At 30.0% G+C, this 26,305-nt stretch overlaps 1 protein-coding gene across 1 annotated transcript in view; it reads right to left on the reverse strand.

Annotated features, from left to right (window-relative positions):
* The window catches only part of LOC148300785 (cell adhesion molecule DSCAM-like), a 232,891-nt gene that overhangs the window by 10,686 nt on the left and 195,900 nt on the right, over positions 1-26,305 (reverse strand). The window contains exons 10-12 of the mRNA XM_088274307.1: positions 18,592-18,751; positions 14,462-14,613; positions 13,903-14,053 (exon numbers count right to left, since the gene is read on the reverse strand). Coding sequence (XP_088130433.1) covers positions 13,903-14,053; positions 14,462-14,613; positions 18,592-18,751 — 463 coding nt within the window. The remainder of the gene's footprint in view (positions 1-13,902; positions 14,054-14,461; positions 14,614-18,591; positions 18,752-26,305) is intronic.

Genomic DNA, 26,305 nt, shown 5'->3' on the forward strand with positions numbered 1-26,305 from the left:
GCATTTTTTATATATTGTTAGATTAAAAAAAAATATTTTTAGCTTTTCCACTTTATTTTTATTTGACCAGCGACCGGGTTTCGTCGTTACCGACATCATCAGACTGGTGATGATGCACAACTGAAAATAAACGAATTCAGTCTGATTTCCGAATTCAGTCTGACCAGCCTGATGATGTCGGTAACGACGGAACCCGGTCGCTGGTCAAATAAAAATAAATTGGAAAAGCTAAAAATATTGGTTTTAATCTAATAATATATTAGTTGTATTTTTATTGAATATTTGATTTGAATGCGTGAGTTTTTTTGGAAAATTTACACATGATTATTTTAGTCTAGTCTGGGCATGGTTTGAGCATTCTGTGTAGTGTCCACATTTCGAAAGCTTTCAATTGATGAATACATGATATGTGAGTTTCATTTATGTATAAAGTACGGAACATATAACATATAAGGAATTTTTTATTTAGATAGGATTCATTCTGGGCTTTGTTCACATAATATTTGAAACTAATGTTAAATTTAGGAAATGAGGATTTTTCTTGGGTATCGCAACCTTCTATTAATTTATATTTTATCTAAATTTCCTGGAATTCTACCATTACTTTACACTTAAAAAATGTAACCATCCAATAACAAAAATTAACATATATCGCTCACTCTTTTCAAGAACGTCATAGATTAAAATTCGTTATTTTCAAAATTAAAAATACGTTGTGCATGTTTTCGGAATGCCCAAAAATGTACTATATCCCAGCAAAAGCGGCATATTTTAAACTAAATATTTAACCGCTACAGGGCAGAAAGTGTTGTTTTTGCATTTTGAATAAAAGGTATTCTTTAATATTTTTTTTAATTTAAAAAAAAAAATTTCAAATGGATAAATAACATTCAGGTTTTACCCAAAAAGATCTGTTTCACGCTAAAAAGTTCAATAAGTGGCTTGATATTTATTTTTAATACATTGTATTATATTTTCAAACTTTAAAAACGATCTCCTGAAAAATCAAGTTTTTTTAGTTTTTGAAAGGAGTAAGCGATATCTTAAATAATCACCAAGTAAAATTTTAAATGAAAATATGTTTTTAAGTAGCCAAATTATGAATCAGTGTTACACTAAAAACCCCGCCATAGACAAGGTTCAACCACGCTTCATTTCAACATATTTCAGTTAATACACATGAAATAACAAAAGAGATTATTGAGATAAATTAGGCTTATTTAAATTTTGCAGTACCAGCATATTTTCAGTACATTGGAACAAACGAATTTAATTTTTAGCGATAAGTATAAAATATCAAAACCGCACTCATCAAACTGGAATAATCATAATATCAGTACAATCGTCAGTGATATCTTCCTGCCAATTTTTCCCTCCCATGCATAGGTGTATGTACTCGTAAAAGCGATTAATATTCATGCGGAATTCCCGGCTACACCCCTCTTTGTATTTTAGAATGGCCTTTGTAATTCATATAGAATAATGCGATGCAAATTATCTACCCACCCACAGCCAGCGTCAGTTGTATTGGAAAATTTAAGGGGTGGAGTGGAGTGATCGAGAGCGAAATGAACCGAAATACTTGTTGATATTGTTTTTGCATAAATTTCAATGTATAATTTAAACTGTTTTCGTTATTTGAAAGGTTTCTAACGATGAATCTATTTTTGTCAACATAAAATATGTGGATATATAAATACTGCTTTCACATACACCCACGGATACTCAATATTTTATCCTACCCTATCACTATAAAATGGTGCATAAAGCATTGCAATAGATTGATGCAATGTTAACTTCATCGATAATTATGTAAGGCTAGATGATCTATTGTGAGCTCCTGTTATGAGTCTAGGGTAGTATCACATAAATATGAAAGTAAAAAAATATTTACAACATTTTGAGTGTATCCAAATAATAATTCACAAATCTCGTAGAAGGGTCTCTGCTTAATCCAATCAAAGATGGCTGTTGTGAATTCAAACATTTAACGTTATTAGATCATAAATGTATGACGTCCAAAGTTCGAGTAGTGCGGGTTATATTAATCACGGATAGAATGGTGAATGCACGTGTTTCAAGTGATCACTTAACCAGCATATGACAGATCGTTAGCCCTGTAAATACCTAGACGTCCATATTCTTATTAATCTTTGTTTAATTTTTTTAAATGTAAAACAAAATTTATTTTGACCTCCCTGAAATTCCAACTTTTAACTATCAACGTGAATTCTGCATGGTAGTCAAAAGAGGCGGATATTCATATTTTACCTTTTAACTATGAACTGTAAATTATCAACTATATACTTTAAAATATCACTCTTAACTATTTATTGTTTTCGTATATAGTTTTGATATCTCAAAATAATTTCAAAGTAATGGGTTAGTTACTATAGAATATTCAAGATTTTGAATTCAAAAAAATATTTATATATTTTACAACATTTGGAAGTGCGTCCAAATACTTTAACACAAATCTGGATTTTTTCCACTGAGGAGCTATTTTGATTTTTTACATCTCAATATAGAGAAAAAATAAGAATATGGAAGTCTGGATATTTACAGGGTTAATGACCTGTTATATACCATATTATTTATTGATTTGGCATTAACTTTGTGGAATGACGTGATTATTTTATTAAAAAATTAAACATTTGAATAATCCCTTAATTGAGTTTTATTTTTATTTACGACTAGTTTCGAAAACGACGATTGTTTTCATTTGGTACAAATTAAAACTTGTCAATTGTCGTTTTCGAAACTAGTCGTAAATTAAAATGAAACTCAATTGAAAAACATTATTCAAGTGTTTAATTTTTTAATAAAATACTGTTATGTACTGTTATATACTGGTTAAGTGATCACTTTACATATGAGCCACATTCAACATTCTACCTTAAAAAAACTAACTGGAAAAAAACTCAGATTTGTTAAAAGGTGTTTGGACATACTCAATTGTTGTTTATTTGATATATTCTCAATAATAAGTTACCTTTATTACGAAAAACACTTCAATGATTTCAAGACAACGCTGATATGAAAAGAAGGGAAGGATATGGCTGTTTTCATTTGATTTTACTATTTATAGTCACTTATTCTTATGAATAGAGACCGAGAATTATTGACCAAGATACTGGCTATTTTATAATGTATAACCGTACAAATTATTAAATACTGTTTCAAAAGAATTTTATATTGAAAAATCATTGTATTTGCATCAGTAAAACTCGTTTATGAAAACACACGCAATGAAGCAGACAGTCAACAACAAAAAAATAACTTTCAGCAGGGAGCTATTTCAAAATTAAAATTCTCCTCAGAGTCGGGAGACTTTCAGTGCTTTCAGTGAATAATATTTCTCTTAATAAAATGAAACCTGTTACTCTGGAGTTGGTGTGTCAACTGCAACCCGAAATGTTTGCAAATTATTTCCTCTAAAATTTATAAACGCGTTGTACTTTCTACAGATGGAAAACAGAACTAATAAGTCTGCAAAGATAAGTAGTTTAAACTGATTTTAAAATTGAATTTTACTCAGTCAATGACACAATTAATTTAAATATGTTGTGTTACGTATTTCTCTGAATTCGATATACTTATTTGTCAAATATCATGTGTGAAACTAAGAGTTTTGCACATGGGATTTTAAAGGTTGAGGAAGGGGTTTTTCTGTAAGCTGTTTCAATTATTTTTATCATTGGGAACAAGGACAATAAAGATGAAAACCTTTTGAAATTACATTTTTATTCATAAGGTTTTTATAGATTTTTTTTATGTTTTAAAACGTTGTATTGAAAATTTCGATAATTAAAGCATGTGTCAATAAATAAATATGAATTTTTGTTTGAACCAACAATAAAAACATTGTGAATTCCATTTAATTAATTAATTATAAAAAATATATAATATATTTTGATCTTATTCGAAATCTTATTTCTTGTGTGTACTTTTTAGGTCTATTATAATGAAACTCGTTAAAATTCTCTTAATATAAAACACCTTTTTTATAGCATTAGTAGGTAAACTTTTCAGTTTTATAATAATTATGTAATACAAACATTTAAATATTCTCGTAGTTTAGGGTATTTTTATACCTTACTTAAATTTCACTGAATTTAAATTCATTTTGTCAGAAAAATATTTAAAATCATGGTTTTCAATCCCTTCCTTCTTGTGCATATAACAAATAATTATTTCTAACCTTCCACTAGTCTAATGATGTCGGTAACGACAAAACTCGGTCACTGGTTAAATAAATATGTGTGAAAGAAAACCATATAGTTTTTAATTTATTATATATTTAATTGATATTTTTACAAAACATTTTATACATTTTATGGAGAAATTAAAGTAAAAGCAACATCTTACTTCACATATGTATGTATGTGTTCCCCCCAAAACTAAATGCGAACTCCGTGGACAAGGTATGCAAGTAACTTTGTTTTACTAATGCCGAAAAACACACAGCATGGCTTGGTGTTGACGTAACGTTTCGGTGTATAATGTGTTATGTAACACAATGTAAACATGTCACTTAAATCTTTCATTTAAACCGTAGGTTACTGTTGGCTTAAACTGTAACTCCGTGGAGAAACGGAATTAAAATTGTAACATTCGTTAACACAACTTTTTAAAAGTTCGGATTTATTTAGCAAAAAAAGGTTACAGAATGAATTCATACTATTGTTTATTTGTTTTTTTTCTTCTGTTATCTACATCTGTCATACTCAGACCACAGAATTGTATGGCAATTCTCTCGTATTCTTAATGACAGAACCAAATACGGTCCAACATAATTTCAAATCACTTATTAAATGATACCGACAATATTCAATTAATTGATTTCAATAAAAAACATTTTTAGCGACATTTTTAAAAATATATCCTTAAAAGCGCTGTATATAGTATAACTACAGCACTTATTATACCATAATATTTATTTTAGATATTTTAATAATATGATAATTAAGAATAATAAAACAAATATTTTAGGCAAATGTGATTGGTAATAAAAGAAGAGAAAAACTGACAAACAAATACTCGAAAATGGTCAGGACAGGAGTCTGAGGAATATGAGGAAATGCATGAGTGTAGAAGAGGCACATATTGTTTTCAAAGAGAGATTGGTGTAGCCTTTTATTCTCTCTGCCCACCCCTGCGAAAAGCGGCGTCATATTAAGTAAGTTTGTATGTTTTATTTAAACATTTATATTACTTTTCAAGCGTCTCCACAGTGCTGTGGTAATCGCATTTGGCGAACATGCTGGAGGACTAGGGTACATTTCCCAGGGGGTGAAAAATATATTTTTTGTTTGTATTTTTTCTCAAATATTTATTTGATAAAGGTATAGAAAAATAAAATACTTGCGACAATGTGGATACTATAACTAATTTTCAGTTACTTTTCGCGTAGTATATTGCATTAAAAATGAATCATTGAATACATAAATTCAATATGACCAAAACGATCAACCTTAATTGTCAACAAAGTACTTCTCAGAATAATATATTTGTCTAAAACACTTGAAAAAAACAAAATTTCTTTGTTGAAAAAAATCTCACCTTTCAGAAGATAAGAACTTACTTGAATTCGTGACGAGAACTTAAATATAAATGTAGAATCTCGTGCAAAAAATGTATGAAATGATGAGTGTTATTTGAACAGTTTTAAGAATACCACTAAAAAATATTTATATATTATATAATGATGTAAAATATAAATAAGAAAACCCCACATGTGCATAGCCTGTGCATGGTTTATATTATAAAATAACCATGCATTAAAGTACAAATATATTATTAATAATATCAAACAAGAAAAACAGGTGGAAAAACAGAATAAAGAGTGAAAAATTACTGAGTTAAAATTTATAGAATAAAATAACAACCGTGAGACTTCTTCCACATGAATTGTATTTGACTATCAACTGGGTTTTCAGTATGGTGACTGGTCAAATAAAATTTATGTGGAAAAAGTTACATACTTATTTGCTATTTTATTCTGTAACATGCAGTTCTACCAAGAAATGTCAGTACAAAACTTAGAGTTACATTTTTGTTTACTTATTTATAAATAAATTAATCAACCAATTATAATATTCTCAAAATTATTAATATTTAAAGCATTTACTTTGTGGTCATTTTAACTTTAATATTTTTTTTTACAAAAATGTTAGTAATATAAGTATAAAACTACTAATATTATTAACATTTTAACAGACGTACCCATCTCTTCGTCATGACAATCACTATAACAGCATGCAAACAATTCTACACATCAATACCATGGCACTATTAACGCACTAATAACAACATAAAATGTTGATCACATGCGATTTTAGTGGACCAACATACACTAAGAATTGCAGAACAACATGCAATAAGGGCCGAGTTCTGCCATGCACTAGTGCATTGGGGAAACATCTCAAAACCAGTAGACAAAAATCTCAGTGAGTGGTATCATTATTGTAAAAAATATATAGAAGCAATCAATTTAAGCTTTATGTGGTTCTTTCTTCGATTTTTATATGATAGAAAAAATTAAGGATGCATTTATAAATAAAAAAAATTTTACAACATTTTGAGTGTGTCCAAATAATTGTTCACAAATCTGGATTATCTCCAATTAAAGGAGTAGTTTTCATATTATTTTATGACATATCATCTAAGATGAAGAAGAATATGGTCTGGAATAGAAGTCTGGGCATTTACGGATAATAATAATAATATAAAATATGTCTCTAGTCAAGTTCTAGTGATTCAAGAACACTGTTTCAAAATGGGTTCATATATATAGAACTTCCAAGAATTTGAGTAGTGTGGTTGTCAATAATGGGTAGAATTGGTGAATGTTATACGTGTGTAAAGTGACCACTTAACCAGCCTATGACGGTCGTCAGCCCTGTAAATGCTCAGACTTCCATATTCTTCTTCATCTTTGATGAGATAACTCCTATAATTGGAGATAATCCAGATTTGTGAAAAAGTATTTGGACACACTCAAAATGTTGTAAACTAATATTTTATTTATTGTTTCGGCATTAACTTTGTGGTAAGACATGTTACAATGATTAAAGAAAACACTTCGTTTTTTACCACTTGAGTTTTATTATAGACTACATGTTTCAGAAGTTATACTTCCATCATTCAGGTCTGTATAATAACTCTGAATGATGGAAGTTTAACTTCTGAAACATGCAGTCTATAATAAAACTCAAGTGGTAAAAAACGAAGTGTTTTCTTTAATCATTGTTGTAAACTAATATTACTTTAATTTTATTTACATGATCATTATTGTAAAAAAATATATAAGTTATCAATTTTAGCTTAATGCGGTTCTTTCTTCACTTTTTGTATGATCGAAAAAAATAAGGATGCATCGATACATAAATTTCAGAAAAATCATGTTTATTTTTTTAATAAAACTAATATAATAACTTTTAGAGTAACCAAAAGTACGTGTATTGGATGAGGTGTGCAGTCGACAGTTGTTCTTAGTTTACACTGAGTTTCAGGACTTGCTCTCAAACAAAGCAAAGGCTGACGATTTGACAGAAGTAATTTAGATCCGATTGAAGGTATATTTCTCTACAGCTCCTGTTAAAGGCAGCTTGACCAGAACTTAGACTTCATTCAAATTGGAATTGTACCTTAGCAAAACCAGAATCTTGTGATTGTTTTTGAGCGAAATTAAATTGAGCAATAAAAAAAAAATAATACAAAAAAAATACATTTTAAAATATCACAAATAACCAACAACAAAAAACTTTGTTAAAACCACTATTTCGTAAAAAATATTATAACACTGTTTCAATACATTTAGCATCATCATCAAACAAAATTTACGAATGAAAAATAAAATGAAAATAAATATCACAAAAAATGTGACCTTAAAATATAGAATACAAATGAAGGTATTTGAATATGACGCTTAATGCAATGAAACCATGTCACAATCAATTTTAATAAAAATAAATAATTATTAGAAAAATCGTATAACTTTAATATTTTATTTAACAACGTTCTTTTCTCTCTAGGCAGAGAGAATAAAATGCCACATCAATCTGTATTCACAAACAATCTTCGCCTCTTCCACATTCATGCATCTCCTCATACATAGATGCCTATTATTGCAACTGCGGATTTGATCACATTCAAGTATTTGAAATATTGTACTTGATTATGCCAAGTTTTTCTCAGTCTTCTTCTTTTTCTATTACCAACCACATTAGCCTCATCAATTTGTTTTACTTTCTTTTATTCACTCAGTCCACGCGTGCGATACTAAATGTCATGAGTTGCACAAAAGTTATATAGTTATATACTTCATGTTTGGGTTTTTTATATTTTTTTAAATAAAAAAAATAATAAATACTTATCTAACTAACCATCACGCCACTTCCACACAGGGGTAGGCAGAGAAAATAGAACGCCACACCACTCTGTCCTTGCAAACATTCTTCACCTCTTCCACGTTCATGCATCTCCTCATACATACCCGCCGATTGTTTCGACTCCTAACCTGACCACTTTCAAGTATTTGACATACTTGATCGTGCCAATTTTTTTTCGGTCTTCCGCTGCTCCTTTTTCCAATTACATTCGCCTCATCAATTTGTTTTACCGTTCTTTCCTCATTCATTCGTTCTACATTTCCAAACCATCTCAACACACATTTCTTAATTTTATCGATAATGCTTGTCTTAGCTTTGCATTCCTTCCTTATTTCACTATTCGAACATCTATCATACATCGTTTTGTCGCACATTCTTCTGAGAGAATAAATAGTAATATGGGTAAAAAAATTTACCCATTTCATTATTAAGCGTATGATCTTTCTTATTATTTTTTTATGATTTCGTTTATGTTTAAAAATATCCTCGTACTTCCCTGACGCTCCTCGCTGCCCATTGTAAAATGCAAGCCTAACTTTATCTAAGGAGATGATGACTATAATAAAATTTGTCATTTGTACGGGGACAGACGAAAGTTTGTAACTATGACTACTCTCCACTCCACTCCACTTTCCACTTCTCATACTTTTGCAGTCCTTTTCAATAGCAGAATCTACTCAAACAAGATTATACTTGCTCTATAAAACTTTAAATTACTGCTACGTAAACACGGTGGCATAAAAATAGACCTAATCGCATTTATTTGTTATTTCAAATTCTTGGGTATGGTCAGGTCAAGAGTCATAAGAGTCATAAGAGAATAATCAGGGGATTGTGTATGAAGAGATGGGTAAAAGTAGAAGAAGATTTGTTTCTAAAAAATGCAGTTGAGTTTTCAATTGAATTCAAACCCTTATCCGCACCCCAATGGTGCATAGGGCACTGCACTATATAAACACAGTGTTATCTTGATCGTTAACACGAAGGAAAGGTGATCAGCCCTCCGCTTCAGGTACCAGTCCAGATTTATATTGAATAAATCTTAGAGTGAAAAAATCACTTGTATTTATTAGACCCTCCCTGGGAATCGAACCCGGGACCTCCAGAACGGTAGCCGAGCGTGCTGACCATTACACTACGGAGGCGGACAAAAATTGAAGCATGAATAAAATTTCCGAATTTCGAGTAACGTGGGTACGAGTAACGAATAACAATCAATAATCGGTAGAATAGAAAATTTAATATACTTAGTGTATTAGGTGTTATTTATTAATTTGTCATTAACATTGTGAAAAAAAAATATATATGTATAAATTGGTTTTGATATTTACCACACTTGTATAATACCAATTTTGAGTTTACACACGGCTAGTTTTGTAACCCAAGACATAAACAGTTCATGTTTGAAATTTTGTTAAGAAAATTGAGTAATGCGGTTGCCAATCATGGGTAGAATGGTAAATGTTATACAGTGTTATTTATTGATATGGCAAAAAAATTGTGGAAAAACCTGAAATAGTAAAATATCTTCTACACTTGGATAAAACCACTTTTGAATTTATAAAGGTAAACAAAAAACAGGCTAGTTTCGTTACAGAAAATACAAACAGTTTATGCTCTCATCGAAGGTGAAAAGACAAACTTATTTTATTTTTACCTGTTGAGAACATGTGTTCTTGAAACCATTTAAGAGAACACTTGTTTTTATAGCACTTGAGTTTATTTTTGACTACTAGTTTCGGACGCTAAGCTTCCATCCTCACGTCTAAATATTTAATCATCCCCTCTTCTTATTCATAGAAAAATTAATTGCTAATTTTGTTTTTGTTTAAATTTAGACCTGAGGATGGAAGCTTAGCTTCCGAAACTAGTAGTCATAAATAAACTCAAGTAGCATAAACACAAGTGCTTTCTTTAATAATTTTTACATGTCTTACCACAAAGTAAATGCCGAAACAATAAATAAAAGTTCTTGAAACTAGGGTTTACATTAATTAGCTCAAAAAGTGGTTTTTCAAAAATTCTTATTTGTTATATTTAAGGGTTAAAAGTGATCAATTGAAACAGGCAAGCCAAGCCCAATATTCCCAACTCAAAAAACTTCTCCATCGATGTTGAGATGTTGAGATAAAATTCTTCAAATTAAATTCGGCAAATAGCATCCAGAGTCGCGTAGCATGGTACAAAGTGGATGGCGGGCTTCTTTACTTTGCTAAGCTAAATATAATCGGTTCCGTGAAAAGAATAAAAAAGTGGCCATTCTTCGAGTTTCGTTATCTGGGAGTAATTTCGGTAATTCGGAATCCTGATATGAATATTATCCGATCTGTTTGCCTCGGGAACTTTAGCGGGTGAGTAATAAGAAGTTTTTTGCTCGTTTTCACGAGGAGGGGAATCTCGGCCCTTTTAAATTCTTATGCAGGAAAATATAGAAAGATAAAAAGTAATGAAATATTCATGATTTACTTTGAAAATTGCTACGTTTGGAAGTTAAAATAAATCAATTTATTATAATATTCTGAGTGTGTCCTAATACAGAAGTCAGGATTTTCTATCCAATTACTAATCCATATATGGATCCAGTAAACTCACATGTCCTGTGTCATGAGATTAATGATATATGTAAGAACATTTTGAGTGTATCTTAATACTTGTTCACAAAATATTTTTTTTACATCTCACCAATAGATGTCTCAAGTGAAGTTTAAGTGATTCAAGAACAAGGTTTTCTAAATTGGTTCATATATATATAGAACTTCCAAAAATTTGAGTAGTGTGGTTGTCAATAATGGGTAGAATTGGTGAAAGTTACACGTGTGTAAAGTGACCACTTAACCAGCTTATGACGGTCGTCAGCCCCGTAAATGTCTAGACTTCCATATTCTTCTTCATCTTTGATGAAAGGTAAAAAAATTATATATATGTAGGAGTTTAAAAAAAAATAGTTTCCAGAATAATACATGTTCGTATCAATATGTGAAAAAAGTTTTGTATTTATTTTGATTATTTTCTTTTATTCATCCAAATTAAAGGATCTCTGCTAAATAAAAGCTTTCTGAATCCAATAAAGATGGGTCCACTAAGTTTACATGTAGGGTGTCATGATGTATGTAGGAGTTTAAAAAAAATAGTAGTATGATTGTTAATTATGAGTATAATGGCGGATGTTGGTCTAAGGCCCTGTAAATATTAAAAAAATCATATTCTTCTTCCTCTATGTTGAGATGTCAATCAATGAATTGTAAAATACGTGAACTGTATGCAAAAGTTTTAGAGAACAAGAAAAGATAATAGTCGAGCAGCATTTCTTATTCGATTATTTGATATACTACAACAGACTATGACATTTTTGTATGATTTCATATCGTTCCTTCCAAATGAGACCAGTAGAGCTACAACAGGATGAATGCTGTCCCCAATGTACACCTCCTGATGAATACCCCCATGATTTTATATATTTTTTTAAAAACCTTTTTTGCAAATTTATGATTTTGTGTGAATGTATGAATATGTGTGTGCGTAGGCATGTATGTGCGTGTTTCCTTGTTTATATTTAAAGAATCCTTGTTATCACCTTATTTTACTTTAAGTATAGCGATAATTATTTGAAATATTTAAATTATTTTTCTTAATTATCTGATTTTTTATTGTATTTCAAATCACGTAAACATCATATTTTATTTATTGTTTAGCATTCACCTTGTGGTAACACATGATGAAATTTAAAAGAAAATAATTGTTTTTTATAACTCGAGTTATATTTATTTTATTTTAACGAATAGTTTCGGATGCTATATTCAGGTCTAAATGTAAACTTATTTAAATATTATATTTTACTTAGTTTATATACTTAGATCTGAATATGAAAGCATAGCTTCCGAAACTAGTCGTAAAATAAAATAAATATAATTCAAGTGGTAAAAAATAGTGTTTTCTTTTAAATGTTAACACCACATGACAATTTAAGGCTTGCACTCCTTCAAGGTTTTGGATAAAGATTAATACATTTTATGCTGAGAAAATATTCTACAAACTGCAGTTATCTTTTTCATAAAAACAGGTTTCAACAAACCGCTTTTGCAAACAAAATCATTTTCGTGCGCAGTACATATTATTATGTATGAATTTCGAGGAGGCTGCGAGGGGATTCTGAGCAAAAACTTATTATTTCCACTTCACTTAGGAAAACAAAACTGTTATGTCTGTCTTTACTGAAGACTTAACGCGAGTTTCCCCACCTCCACTCAGTGTAGGTACGGAATAAGTGACACTTAGAGTAACCCCTATTCCCAGTCTTTTCCCAAGCGGGGACTCGTATACCACTCAATTTTGAGGGGCATGAAATCGAAATCTCTTTTCTGAATACGCACCATATTTTTTTATACCTTAGAAGTTTTATATGTGTAGACAAAAGCGACATTATTTCAAAGTATTTGAAATTTTGTAATACTAATTATTCGCCTCCATGCTCGGCTACCTTACTGGTGGTCCCGGGTTCGATTACCAGGAGGGGTCAAATAAATATAAGTGATTTTTTCATTGCAATATTTATTCAATATTTCCCTGAACTGGTACCTGAAGCGGAGGGCTACTCACCTTTCCTTCATGTGTTAATTATCAAGATAATACTACGTTCAAATGATGCAGTACTCTTTGCACCAATCATTTGCTTTGACGTGTTATAATATTAATTTATGGTTTCATTATGTATCACCATCTTCGTAAAATATTACGACAGAGCGCTTTACTGTGATATCATTATGGGGAAGAAAAAAATATCGATATTATTTCTATAAAATTTCGTCAAAAAGTCACCTCAATCTCATTGTTTTCAATTTTTCTACTGGTAGAAAAACAAAGATAAGTTTTTAAATTTTGTGGTTAGTTACACATTAATATTGTTGTTGAGAAACATTTAGAAAAAAATGCCTTCTTTTCGAATAATAATCCCAAAGATAGAGCGGTTAAGAACGCGATTTTTTTTTATTTTTGGCATTACAACACATGTAGATGAAGAAAAATATGGGAGTCTGGGTATTTACCGGTCTCATTACCTATCACAGACTGGTTAAGTAATCGTTTTACACACGTACAAATTTCACCATTCTATATACCATTCTATATCCATGACTGAAAACCACACTAATCAAATTTTTGTAATTCCATATATCATTAATCTCATAACACTGTTTATATTAGTTCACAAGAGCCATCTCTGTTAGTTTTAAAAAGTTTTTATTTAGCAGAGACCCTTTAAAAAATATGCAAGATTCATATCCAGGATTATATTGTTTTTATGTAACATAGGTTATAATTTTACCAATGTTATATATGTACACCATTTTGTGTGTTCAAATATTTGTTTGCAAATCAGGATAATTTTTACATTTTGACATCTCAGCGAAGTGGAGAAAATCCAGATTTGTGAACAAATATTCGTACATACTGAAAAAAATTCGTAAAAATCTTGTCTAAAAAGTTTCATGAATATGATGTAATGGACACTTACTTGCGGGTACTACGCTGTATAGGCATGGATGTTTCTGATGACCAGCCCCATTGGTAGCCCAGCAGGCCAGGGTGCCGAAGTCTCCTGTTATATGAGGGGTGTACGATAACTCGTTTACTGTTCCAGTGGTCGTGGAACGAGATGCTGGAATCTGAAAATTTAGTTTATATATTCAATTGTGTTGAATTTAACCCGTTCAATTGAAACACCTAAAACGTATATCTAAAAAAAATCACATGATTTTGAGTTGTGACACTCTAGTCGCTGTAGAACGATACGTGTTTTCATTAATGATTTGGCAGTCACTTTGTGTTAAAATCTATCCATTTTTAATTTAAGTTTTACTTGGTGTTTTATATGCGGTGTTTAAAAATGATGCAGAATGCATTGAAACAAGTGTCAGTAGATTTTAAGAAATAGCGGTATTTACTAAGTAAAAGTTAAATTAAAAATAGATACGTATTTTCATAGAAATATAAAAAATTAAATTTACTTTACTAAGTAAAAGTTAAAAACATATCAACAAAAAGTTTTAATAAATATTGTTATTTACCCTTACCGGTAAGACATCCCTTGTTCTGTTGTAAGTCCAGGAGAATTTAACAGGACCAGCTTCAGGGGGTGAATCCACCTCGCAACGTAACTGGACCGGACTGTGATGCATTGTTGCTATTTCTTTAGCTTCCGTTCCTGACTTACAGACCGGAACATCTGCAAGAAACAAAGTAATTAAATATTAAAATATGCACAATTTTAATCCATTATAATTTTTTTTCCTTTAAAATTTTACCCTTTCCGGTCGATATTTTTTTTTTTAATTCCACTAGGTCCACAATAGATTAACAGCATTACAGGGTTAATCAATACATCAAGTTTTTTTTAAATAAAACTACACTTGTGTTAATAATTTATTTTATTAATTAAAAACAGACAATCTTGTCTCTTATTATTACATTTTACACTAAATACGAGTGAGAAAAAAATATGTTTGCTTATATTTTAACACTAAACTGATGAAGGAAAAAATGTCGAATGACATTCTATATTGGACTCACCGGAATAAAGTCGATGTCGAATGACATTCGATAAAGGACCGGAAAGGGTTAATTAGGTTTAACTTATAACGTTTTTTTTTCAAATATATTTTTGAAGACAATATATTGTTGTTAAAAATACATTAAACAACTAAACACATGCAACTTCCCCGTAAGGGTAGGCAGAGAGAATAGAACGCCACACCAATCTGTCTTTGCAAACAATCTTCTTCTCTTCCACATCCATGCATCTCCTCATACACACACGCCTATTATTCCGACTTCTGACCTGGGTATTATTAAGTATTGAAAAATTATGTTACTAAGTTTTCTTCGGTCTTATTCTACTCATATTTCCAACAACATTCGCTTTATAAATTTAAAACAGTTCTTTCTGCACTCATTCGTTGCACATACTCAAACAAACACACCTTTTTTAAATTTATCGATATTAGAATTATTTTCTTATATCAGAATTTGAGCCTCTACCTTATATCGTTTTGTCGTGCATTTGTATAAGAGATCGTAATCCACATTTTAAAGAGAACGTTGCATCTACCAACATGTATCTTTAATGTATTTATTTATATATATTTTTTTAATATTTGCGTTTTATGGAGAAAGTTTAAATATAATTAAATATAATTACAAATTTATATAATTACTATTTTTTTACACTGTTTGTAAGAAAAGTACGCAAGATATTTGTCAAGTAAATGAAAGTTGTGAGAAAAATATTTTCCTCCGTCGTAAAGGAGTCATAATTTATAATTAAGAAGGGTGTCTGGGTAAGTTCACAGCGGCGGTATGAAGAACTGAAAGAAAACAATTAGGGACGAAAAAATGTTGTAATTTCAGTTTTATCAGGTGTGGCGCGGTACGGAGGCTGCTGAGGAGATAACGGTGTACTCCTCCGATGATGAACGACCCCGGGAAGCGACCCCCGCAGTCAGGGTTGTAAATTTCAGCGACCGAGACTCGAACCTCATCCCATATCTCGCAAGAAACGATGAAGGCTGAGATTTCGCGAATATTATGAGTGTTTTTGTTCTTATCTGAATGGCAGTTAAAATGCTCTAAAGAGGTGAAATACATTTTTAGTATTTATTTTCAAACGTCCGCAAGAATGGTTCAAATGTGAGTGCTTTGAAATGTCTATTTGCTTTTGTAACACAAGTTGAATAATAAAATAATTAACACGCAAACACGGGTGTATGAGTACACATACACACACATACACATACACATACACATACATATACATATATAAATATATACATATATATTTATATATATATATATATATATATATATATATATATATATATATATATATATATATATATATATATATATATATATATATATATATATATATATATATAAATATATACATATATATTTATATATATATATATATATATATATATATATATATATATATATATATATATATATATATATATGTGTATATATATATATAAACATAACATACACATTCCTTCCTGTGAGAATTTGCCGCAGTAAGTACTTTAAGCTTGTAAGTTTCCTTTATATCAGCTTTTTTATTTTTTTTTATTTACAAAAAAAAATACACTTATATTTTCAAATGTATGCAAAATCCTTTCCTAATTATTTTACAAACTGGGAGATGATTTTACATGCTTGTAAACATGATTTTCATTTTTTAAGCTTATTATAACAATGTACAAAACAATTTTTTTTATAAAAATAGTGGTATTTGACAAGTTAAAGTTAAATAATAAAAATGAATAAATAGTTCCACAAAGTGACTGCCGCATCAATTAATGAAGATTTTTGAGTTAAAGATATCAAATGCATTTACGAGAATACAACAACATCTGAACAATTGGGGGAGTTTTTCATAAAATCACATTTTATTTGTTTTTATTATAATTATTAATTTTAAATAATGTACATAATTTAGATATACTTTTTTTTTTCTTATATAAGAAATGAAAATTATACACGTAAGGATTTAAGAAAATTCTAATCTTAAATACGTAATGAATTTTAAGTTTTAAAAAAAGAGCATTGTAAGGGGAAAATAAAGAATAATTGTTGAGGAAGCAATTCATTTTATCAGTCAAAAGAGAAGGTATGATAATGATAGCTTGATAAATCAGAAATTATACGCTTTGTATGTTTTCAGCGGGAATTTCTATATGACTACCCAATTATGAAGTTTTTCCTGTTCAGCAGTGCGTCAGTTCTCTGAACAAGTTTCTCAGCACTCAGATTACAGGATTCTGGAATGCCTCCATAATGTGAAAAGTACTGAAAATTGCGATTACAACGGGAGCTCCTTATTAAAGAATTATTTTCCAAGTGACACGATAATGCCTTCATTTGAAAAATGAGAGGAGTTTTTAATAAAGATAAGAGGGTAGTTTTAATGCGAACTAAATGAAGTTTGATTTAATTGCTATTCTTCAAATTTGTATTTAATCTTAAAATAGATTCAGAACACTTGTATGAGACCACTTTTATTAGTTTTTTTTCTAATATAAACTCGACTAGTTTACTACAGACGTTCTCGACATCAGATGAAAACACTTTCATTTCATTCATTGATTCAGAAGTCACGTTGTGATAATATCTATAAGCTCGTTTTTTTAATTTTACTCAGTAATTTTTTTTCCAAACACTGTATTTTAATATGTTACGAAATAAATTCAAATACCTATCTCAATATATTTTAATAAATGGTGGTGCTAATATCCATCAGTTTTTTTTATTCATACTACTTGGTAAAAATGATTTTTTTAAACACTATGTTAAAAAATGACGCAGAATGCATTGAAACACGTATTTGAGAAAAAGTACAATTTATTTTTTTAGAAAAAGAAAACACGTTATACTCGTATTGATAAAGATATCTGATATTTTCAAAATGGATGGTTATTATTACAAAGAGACTGACAAATTAAATTATAAGATAATATTTCGTCAATATGTTAAACAAGAAACAAAATTATTAAAACTGAAAAGAATTATAATAAACGGAGATAAAAATGTGCCTAAGTATGGGTTTAATACGAATTTAAGAAATAAACTTTTTTTCCAATACCTTTGTCTTAAATACGTTATTAAATTTTCAAAATTACTCTGTTCATACAAAAACGACACTTGATATCTTAGAACAAGTATTTCGCTTTCATATATTTAAAAAAAATAATTCAGTAATATTAGTCCATAACCCCTCAACGAGATATTTTTGTCTACCGGTTTCGAGACGTACCCGTTTCTTCGCCAGGACAAACAGTACAATAGCATGCAGACAAAAACACGTCACTATCATACCATGTAGTATTGTTTGTATACTATTGTCATGATTGTCCTGACGAAGAGACGGGTACGTCTCGAAACCGGTAAACAAAAAAATTTCAGTTAGGGTCCCTAATATTACTTATATTTTTGTAAAATAAAATATATAAAAGTAAATATGTCTAACTACAAAGTAAATGCTTTGAATATTAATAATACTGAAAATACAAGTAATTTGCTTATAAATTTGGCTTAACCTTTACGAAAAAAATTAACTCACTTCTAAGGATATTTTCCCTACATGTTTTGTCATGAAAGTGAGATTTGTACGGCTCACGGATGAAAATAAGTTGAAAAGAAAACTTACATAGAATTTTCAACGTAAGGATTTGGCTTCTGGCATTTCCTTCCGTGTTGGCGCCCTTACAGGAATAGTTTCCTGAGTCCTCTCTTGTCAAGTTCCTGATTCTCATTGTCCTCCCTAGGACTACGAGGCCGTCGGCAGGATTATTCTGCAATTGCTCACCCTTGAAATAAAAAAGACAACATATCAATTACTAACTAGCCAACTAACCATCTCGCTGCTTCCTCATAATAGGGTATTTGAAAATGATGCGGAATGAATCAAAACACGTGTCATAATAGATTTTTTTGCAAATAGTTTTAACCAAATAAAAATTAAATTAATTTTAATTTTTTTTTTAAAACCAATTTTTTCGAAATTTTTTTCATTCCTTTTGTAATAATAAAAAATATGATTACTGACTTACATTCAGTATCTGTGTAGAAAAATTGATCACTGGAGTGTAGAAAATACTTTTTTTTATGATAGAGCATAATATGATGCAAAATATTTTGTTCACAAACAAAAATATGCCGCTCACTTATTTCAACGACGTCATTTATCAAAATAATTGATTTTTCAGGAGATCGTTTTTAAAGTTTAAAAATATAATAAAATGTTTAGAAAGTAAATACCAAGCCACTTATTGAACGTTTTGCTGTGCAACAGATCTTTTTAGATAAAACCGTAATATTTTTTCAACATTTGAAAAATATTTAGTATAAGTATTTTTAAAAAAAAATTCAACCATACTTTCCGCCCTGTAGCGGGTAAATATAAAGTTAAAAATATGCCGCTTTCTCTGGGATATAGAACATTTTTAGGGCATTCCAAAAACGTGCAAAAATGAAAGGAGTGAGCGATGTAATGAAATTTTTTTTTAATAGATATTACTTCATGTGATACTAAATACTTTATATGAGAAGGAAAAGTCAATTGCAGCTACAACTTTGACGATACAAACGTGAAATACAACAAAGAACTTCATTTGATACTGTATACAGTAATTGAATGAGAAAACGTTGATGTACCTAATGAATTTTCGTAACGGTGAATTTATTCATATGCTTTAATATTCAGATTCAAACCAGCCGTTAAAATTAATGAAGAACGTAAATTATTTGAATCGAGCTTTTGAGTTATGAAAATGAAATACTGGGTACGTAAATTGTAACACACTTTTTGTACCATTATTGGCCTTCATAGTGCCGTAACTATCATATACTATAAAATAATACTTTTTTTTATGAATTCGACTCCCTTATCATGCAAAAATAGTCAGACCGAAAAAAAAAATATTCTCAATATTATTCATATTTAAAGCATTTACATTGTGGTTAGTCATTTTTACTTATTATTTTTTTTTACTTAAATGTAAATAATATTAATATTTAACCACTCATCGAGATTTTTATGTCTACCGGTTTCGAGACATACCCGTCTCTTCATCAGGGCAATCACTACCACAGCATACAAACAATACCACCCTTCACCACCATTGCACCATTTACACACTTAAAACTACACAAAACGTCTATCTCGAAGGGTGGTATTGTTTGCATGCTGTGGTAGTCATTATCCTGACGAAGAGATGGGTACGTCTCGAAACTGGTAGACATTAAAATCTCGGTGAGTGGTTAAATATGAATATTATTAACATTTTTGTAAAAAAATAAATAAGCGAATGCAAATTGTTCAAGCAGCCGCCGTTGTGATTTCTTAAATATAAACTAACTAATCTAACTAACCATTACGCCGTTTCCCCGCAAAAGCAAGCAGAGAGAATAGAACGCTTTACAAATCTTCAGTCTTCCACGTTCATATAATACATACACGACGATTATTCCAACTCCTGATCTGACTTCGCCCAAATATTTGAAATATCTTGATCTTGCCAGGTTTTCTTCGATCTTCCTCTGCTTCTATCGTATATTACCAACCACATTCGCCTCATAAATTTGTTTCACTTTCCTTTTTTTACTCATTCGATTCACATACCAAAACTAACTCAACCATATTTCTTAATGTAATCGACAATGTTTAACTCAGCCTTACATTTTCCATTCAACAACATTTTGCCACACATTCGTCTAAGAGAACGTATTTCTACTACATTCAGTCTACTTTCATAATTCAATAATAATTTTAACGGCTGGTTTGAATCTGAATATTAAAGCATATGAATAAATTCACCGTTACGAAAATTCATTAGGTACATCAACGTTTTCTCATTCAATTACTGTATACACAAATGAAGTTCTTTGTTGTATTTCACGTTTGCATCGTCAAAGTTGTAGCTGCAATTGACTTTTACTTTCATCTTTCTTTTGCCAACACTATGCTTTACTCCCATACATATATAAATATTAAACTATTTCGCCGGTTGAACATCTGTATTCCTCGAAACTAGTCGTGTTTATTTTAATGTACTCAAAAATGTTAACAAGTGTTTTATTTTTAAATTTAAATAATTGTGATCCACTAAAAAGTGTCTTTTCATACAATATAAATGAAATTTAAAAAAATGTTTTTTTTTTATTACATACTCATTTCCTTGTTCAAATAAATGCTGACATCGTTCAACAACATATTCCAAACAATTCTTTAATATCTCCAAATATTTATTTTACCTATTCGGTTGGAATTTCGTTCGTACTTTTCCTCTCGAACCACCCTCAAACCACCCTCAAACCACCCTCAAACCGCCTTCAAACCTTCACACGCCTCCCTCCATCCCACACAGATATCAATCTGGCTCCCGCGGCATCGGAATATTCTTATGCATATTTACACAACTCGGCTAAACTTGAAATCTGTACGAAGCTTGCAATGCAAGGCAGGTAAAGGGGGTTGGAATTGGAATCGGAGTTTTCTTATCGAATGCTTATGGAAATTGTGATATAACTACCCACATGTGAACGTAAGAACATGTTCTTTATTTATATCAGTTTTGGAAAAAAAAAACAAAAGATATCAATATGATATTTTCCAAAGGAAAAAACTTAATTTGGTTCATCGTTTTGTAAATATTTTCTGGAAACATTTATCAATTTTGAAACAGTTTTAATATATTTATTGTAAATACAGACAATTGGTAGAATTCCAAATTGAATTGTTGGGTTATATATCCAAAATTTAACAAGGTTTATTTGGTTGAATTCTACATTTATTTATGTATATGTCAATACGTGACGCGTTTTGTCTTGTCAGGACATTATCAATCACATTAGAGTGTTTGATAATGTCCTAAGAAGACGAAACGCGTCACGTATTAACATATACATAAATAAATGTAGAATTTAACCAAATAAACCTTGTTGAATTATGGATATATTACCCAACAGTTTTAATATAAGTTTTTGATAAATATTTGTACAAATAAACTAACAACAACATCACCTTCTTGTAGGGGTAGGAAAAGAAAAAATAATGTCAAACCAATCTGCTTTTGAAAACAATCTTTGCCTCGTCCACATTTATGTACCTTCTTATACATATCCGCCGATTATTCTTACTTCTAAACAGACCATTTTTTAAGGCCATCATGCCAAGTTTTCCTCTATCTTCCTCTGATTCGTTTACAAACCACATTCAACTTATAAACTAACTGTTTTTTTTTACACGTTTGTAATGATTAACAATCAACGTTTTGAATATTGAAAGCATGAACTTTGTGGATCATATTGAAATATTATTTCGAGAAATAAAAATACTTTGTGTTTTGATCCACTCACATTTTTATTAACCAACTAGTTTCGGCAACAACCTGTTGCCCTCTTCAGGGTTTAATTTATGACATAAATTAAACCCTGAAAGGCAAAGGTTGTTGCCGAAACAAGTTGGTTTATAAAAATGTGGGTGGATCAAAACACAAAGTATTTTTATTTATCGAAATAATATAACAATCAAAGTTAATCAAATTTATTTTTTTTAAGTCTTCAGTGAAAGTTCAAGTGAAAAGTGGAAGCTCTTTTGAATTCACATATTCAGTGATATGAGATTAAAGATTTATGTTAGTTCTAAAATATAAATAATGTAGTTGTCAATCATGGTTAGAAGAATCGTGAAAGTTGCTCTTGTGTAAACCAGCTTGTGACAGGTTTAAAGCCCTGTAAATATCCCAAAATATCTTTAATTTCATTTTTCATACATATGTGTTAATATGTTGAAAATGTAAAAAAAAAACGAGTGGAGAAACCCAGATTCGTGAACAAATATTTGGACACACTAAAAATATTGATAACAAGTATTTCTTTAGAAATGATCATTTTTAGGGACTGAACATTACTATTATTTAGTGCCTGTTATACAAGAGCAGAAGAAATTAACACGATGTCCATGTTATCGTAGCGTTCACAGCTAACTCTGTTGAGTCGATGGTTCTCGAATGGCCATACTGCGACAAAGGTCTTGTCGCACACCGAACAGAACAAGAACGAAACTAGTTCCGTTCCAACTTCTCTAAGAGACAGGTACTGGAACAATCGTTGTGAAGTTATACATGGATAAGTGTTGTCGTATCCAAGGGAAGGGTCGAAAATCCCTGTTCGCTTAATTATGGGGTGTGTTCGCATGACCTTCTGAACAGTTTAACGACGTCAAGAACGAACCTTAATGTATTACAGATGAAGAATTTTATATGGTTAAGAGTATTTATAAGGCTGATGACCAGTCTAAGGTTGGTTAAGTGATCACTTTAGAAACATGCAACATTCACCATTCTACTCAAAAATTTTTTTAGATGGGAATTGCATTTAATACCTTTCTTATAATGTACAAGGTTCTACTCATTGATTGACAATTGTACTGATCATTTTTTCTTAAATCATACATTTATATTTATCATTTGATTCACAAGTAACTTCATAAATGCGTTCGCAGCAGCATCTATGGTTGATTTAAATAAGGTTTTTATTAAGCAGGATCCTTTTTGTATAAATTCTTACCCAATTATGTAACACACATATAAACGCCTGAAAACATGATTTAAGTTTTTAAGCTTATAATTTCGTCAGTTATTTTTTTTTCATCATTTTGAGTGCGTCTAAATCCATGTACATAAATCTGGGTTTCTTCACTTAGAGTAACGTAGCGGAGAAACCCAAATTTCTGAACAAGGATTTGGATATATCCAAAATTCTGTGACTATATTTTATTACAGGTGAAATTATAAGCTTCAAAAATATTGCGAATCATGTTTTTAGGCGTCCAGTGTCTAAAATTATTCGAGGTTGATCTTGCATACATTTCTTCTTTATTATACTTCAAATTTGTTCACTATAACTCTAACAGAGCACCATTTGACTTTTAATATTCTTTGAGTTGAGCAATGTTTATATTATCCCAGTTTTAGGCGTGTACCTTACAAATGCTAAATATATAAAATACTTCGCCGTAAATTCTACGAAAACTCAAATAATAAACAATTAAACATTCTACGTAATACCTGGCGTAAAATTAATAATGGAACTTCGGGGAGCATTTTCAAGAGCAGGAATTATTTCGGGTTGCCATTCTCTCATTACCTTCTATAAGGACCTAATCTCCTGGTCACCCGGTGTTTGATAAATACTGGGAAATTCACGAACTGTGGATTTAAGTTCGGTTGAAATAATTCTAAGGTACATATTTCGGGACAAGTGATCCTAGAGTACATAAAAAATCCTTAATCAAGTACAATTTTATTCCTATTTTTATGTTAACTTTTTAAATTTTCTTAGTGAAAAATAATGGGAATACAGCCAAACCATCTAAAATAACGTTCATCATAATTTCAAAATCTTATAATGAAATATGTATTCAAAATATTTTCGGATTCAGCAGAAAATCACTACAAAATAAACTTATAATTATATTACCCGAATTATACCGCAGTAAATCGCCGTGGCGTAGTTAGGTAGACGCTCGACTGCGAAACTGGTTTCGCGGGTTCGATTCCCGCCATTCGCAAAATGAATTCAAGAAAGATTTTTTTTCAATTGGTCTGTTTGTTTGTGTTGTATTTTTCACATTTACCTTCCCTGTCCTTACAATGTAAATAATAAATCACGAAATTGCTTGATACAATGCTTTGAAAATGTTGGTTAAAATACGCAGGTGTTGCTACTTAAATAAAGACCTTTTCACTCATTAGAATATCCATTATAACAGCAGATTTTATTTTTTCCATTAAAGATTAATATTTTTGAAATAAAAATGTATCGCAGATATGAAAAATATATAAAATCACGACAACTCAACTTCCTTGAAATCGTACATAAAGGGCAAAACATTGAATGTATTTTTGACATCCATCAATTATCGGAAGATTATTGGTTCACGTCAATAACAAAAATCTTCAAACTAAAGGAAAATCTCGGAAAAAGGACCCTTTATTCCAGACACGTGGAGCCTTCATCGGTATGTTTATTGATTTTGACATATTTCTTATTGCATGGTAAATAAGGTTTTATTTCCTTGTGACAATTTTATTATATAAAAACATTCAACCAATCCCTCGATTTGTTCGGTTTCGATATACACCAAATATGTTTCAATTTTAAAATTGAAGTTTTATTTGGTAAATATCACTCTTGATATCACATAATTTTTTTTAATTAAAAACGGAAAGAAATTATCATAAAGTGACTGACAAATGAATAAATGAAACTGGTATTACTAGTTTAATATTTTTAATACGACTGTTAAAATAATAATAAATATTTTTTTGTATTAACTAACTAACCAACCAAAACAGTAGGCAACAAGAATAGAACGCCACACCAATCATTGTAAAAATCCTGCCAACCAAGAAGATTTTTCTGTTTTGTATTTTGCCAGCAAAACCATCGTATTATCCTTTTTAGGAGCTTAGATTAATCGAGGCATCAACAAACTATGATTTTGTATGTAATTTTTATCTATTGTTTCATGTTTTATTTTATTGTCCTATTGTATTAAACCATTAAAATAAAGTGTATGTTTTACAATAATAATGATTTGTAGTCCAGAGAAAAAAAGAATTTATGATTTTTGTAGGTATTTTACTATGTTGCGCTTTAGTTTTCTTATATAAACTGATAAATCAATGTATTTTCTTTGTATGTATGTATATGGGATTAATATGACTGATAACATTGTCTCTTGTTTGCTTTTAATTATTATTCAAAACGCGAAATAACATACACGTCTTTAAGCACTATAAACTCCATATTATTTACGTTACATTATTAATCTCGTAAAGTTGATGCCCCACTGAGTAAAATAAACATTTCACTCCTCAATTAAGAAATGAAGGTTTTTCAGTTAAATTTGAGCTTTCGAAGCTCGCTGAAAAATCCATTTACATAATACAGCGAATATTGTCTTATATAATATCCAAATTTATGGCGAAATTATGAAGACATACCGGATGAGTAGATTGATTGAAATTTTCTTTCAGAATCTATTATCAATTACCGGGAGGGATGAAATTAATTTAAGTGACACCTCTCAGAAGTTGATTTAATTCATGAGATATAAAATCAAATTGCCATTCGTTAAATTGAGTTTGTAATTTATGTCTCGGAGTATAATTTAAATATTGGAAAAATCTGTGTTTAAAATTATATTATCTTTTACTTGAAATAAACGCATTTTTGAAATTGATATCTATTTTATAAGGAGGGATGGAAAACCCTGAGGCAGAGTTTTTCAAACGACGTCATAAGTCTCCGAAATGAGCTTTTAATTTATATTGGTATTGTAATATACTGTAAAA

This window comes from Brachycentrus maculatus, unplaced genomic scaffold (genome assembly GCF_059751285.1).
Source record: "Brachycentrus maculatus isolate JH-2025_06_01 unplaced genomic scaffold, ASM5975128v1 h1tg000656l, whole genome shotgun sequence".
In the NCBI taxonomy this organism is placed as follows: Eukaryota; Metazoa; Arthropoda; class Insecta; order Trichoptera; family Brachycentridae; genus Brachycentrus; species Brachycentrus maculatus.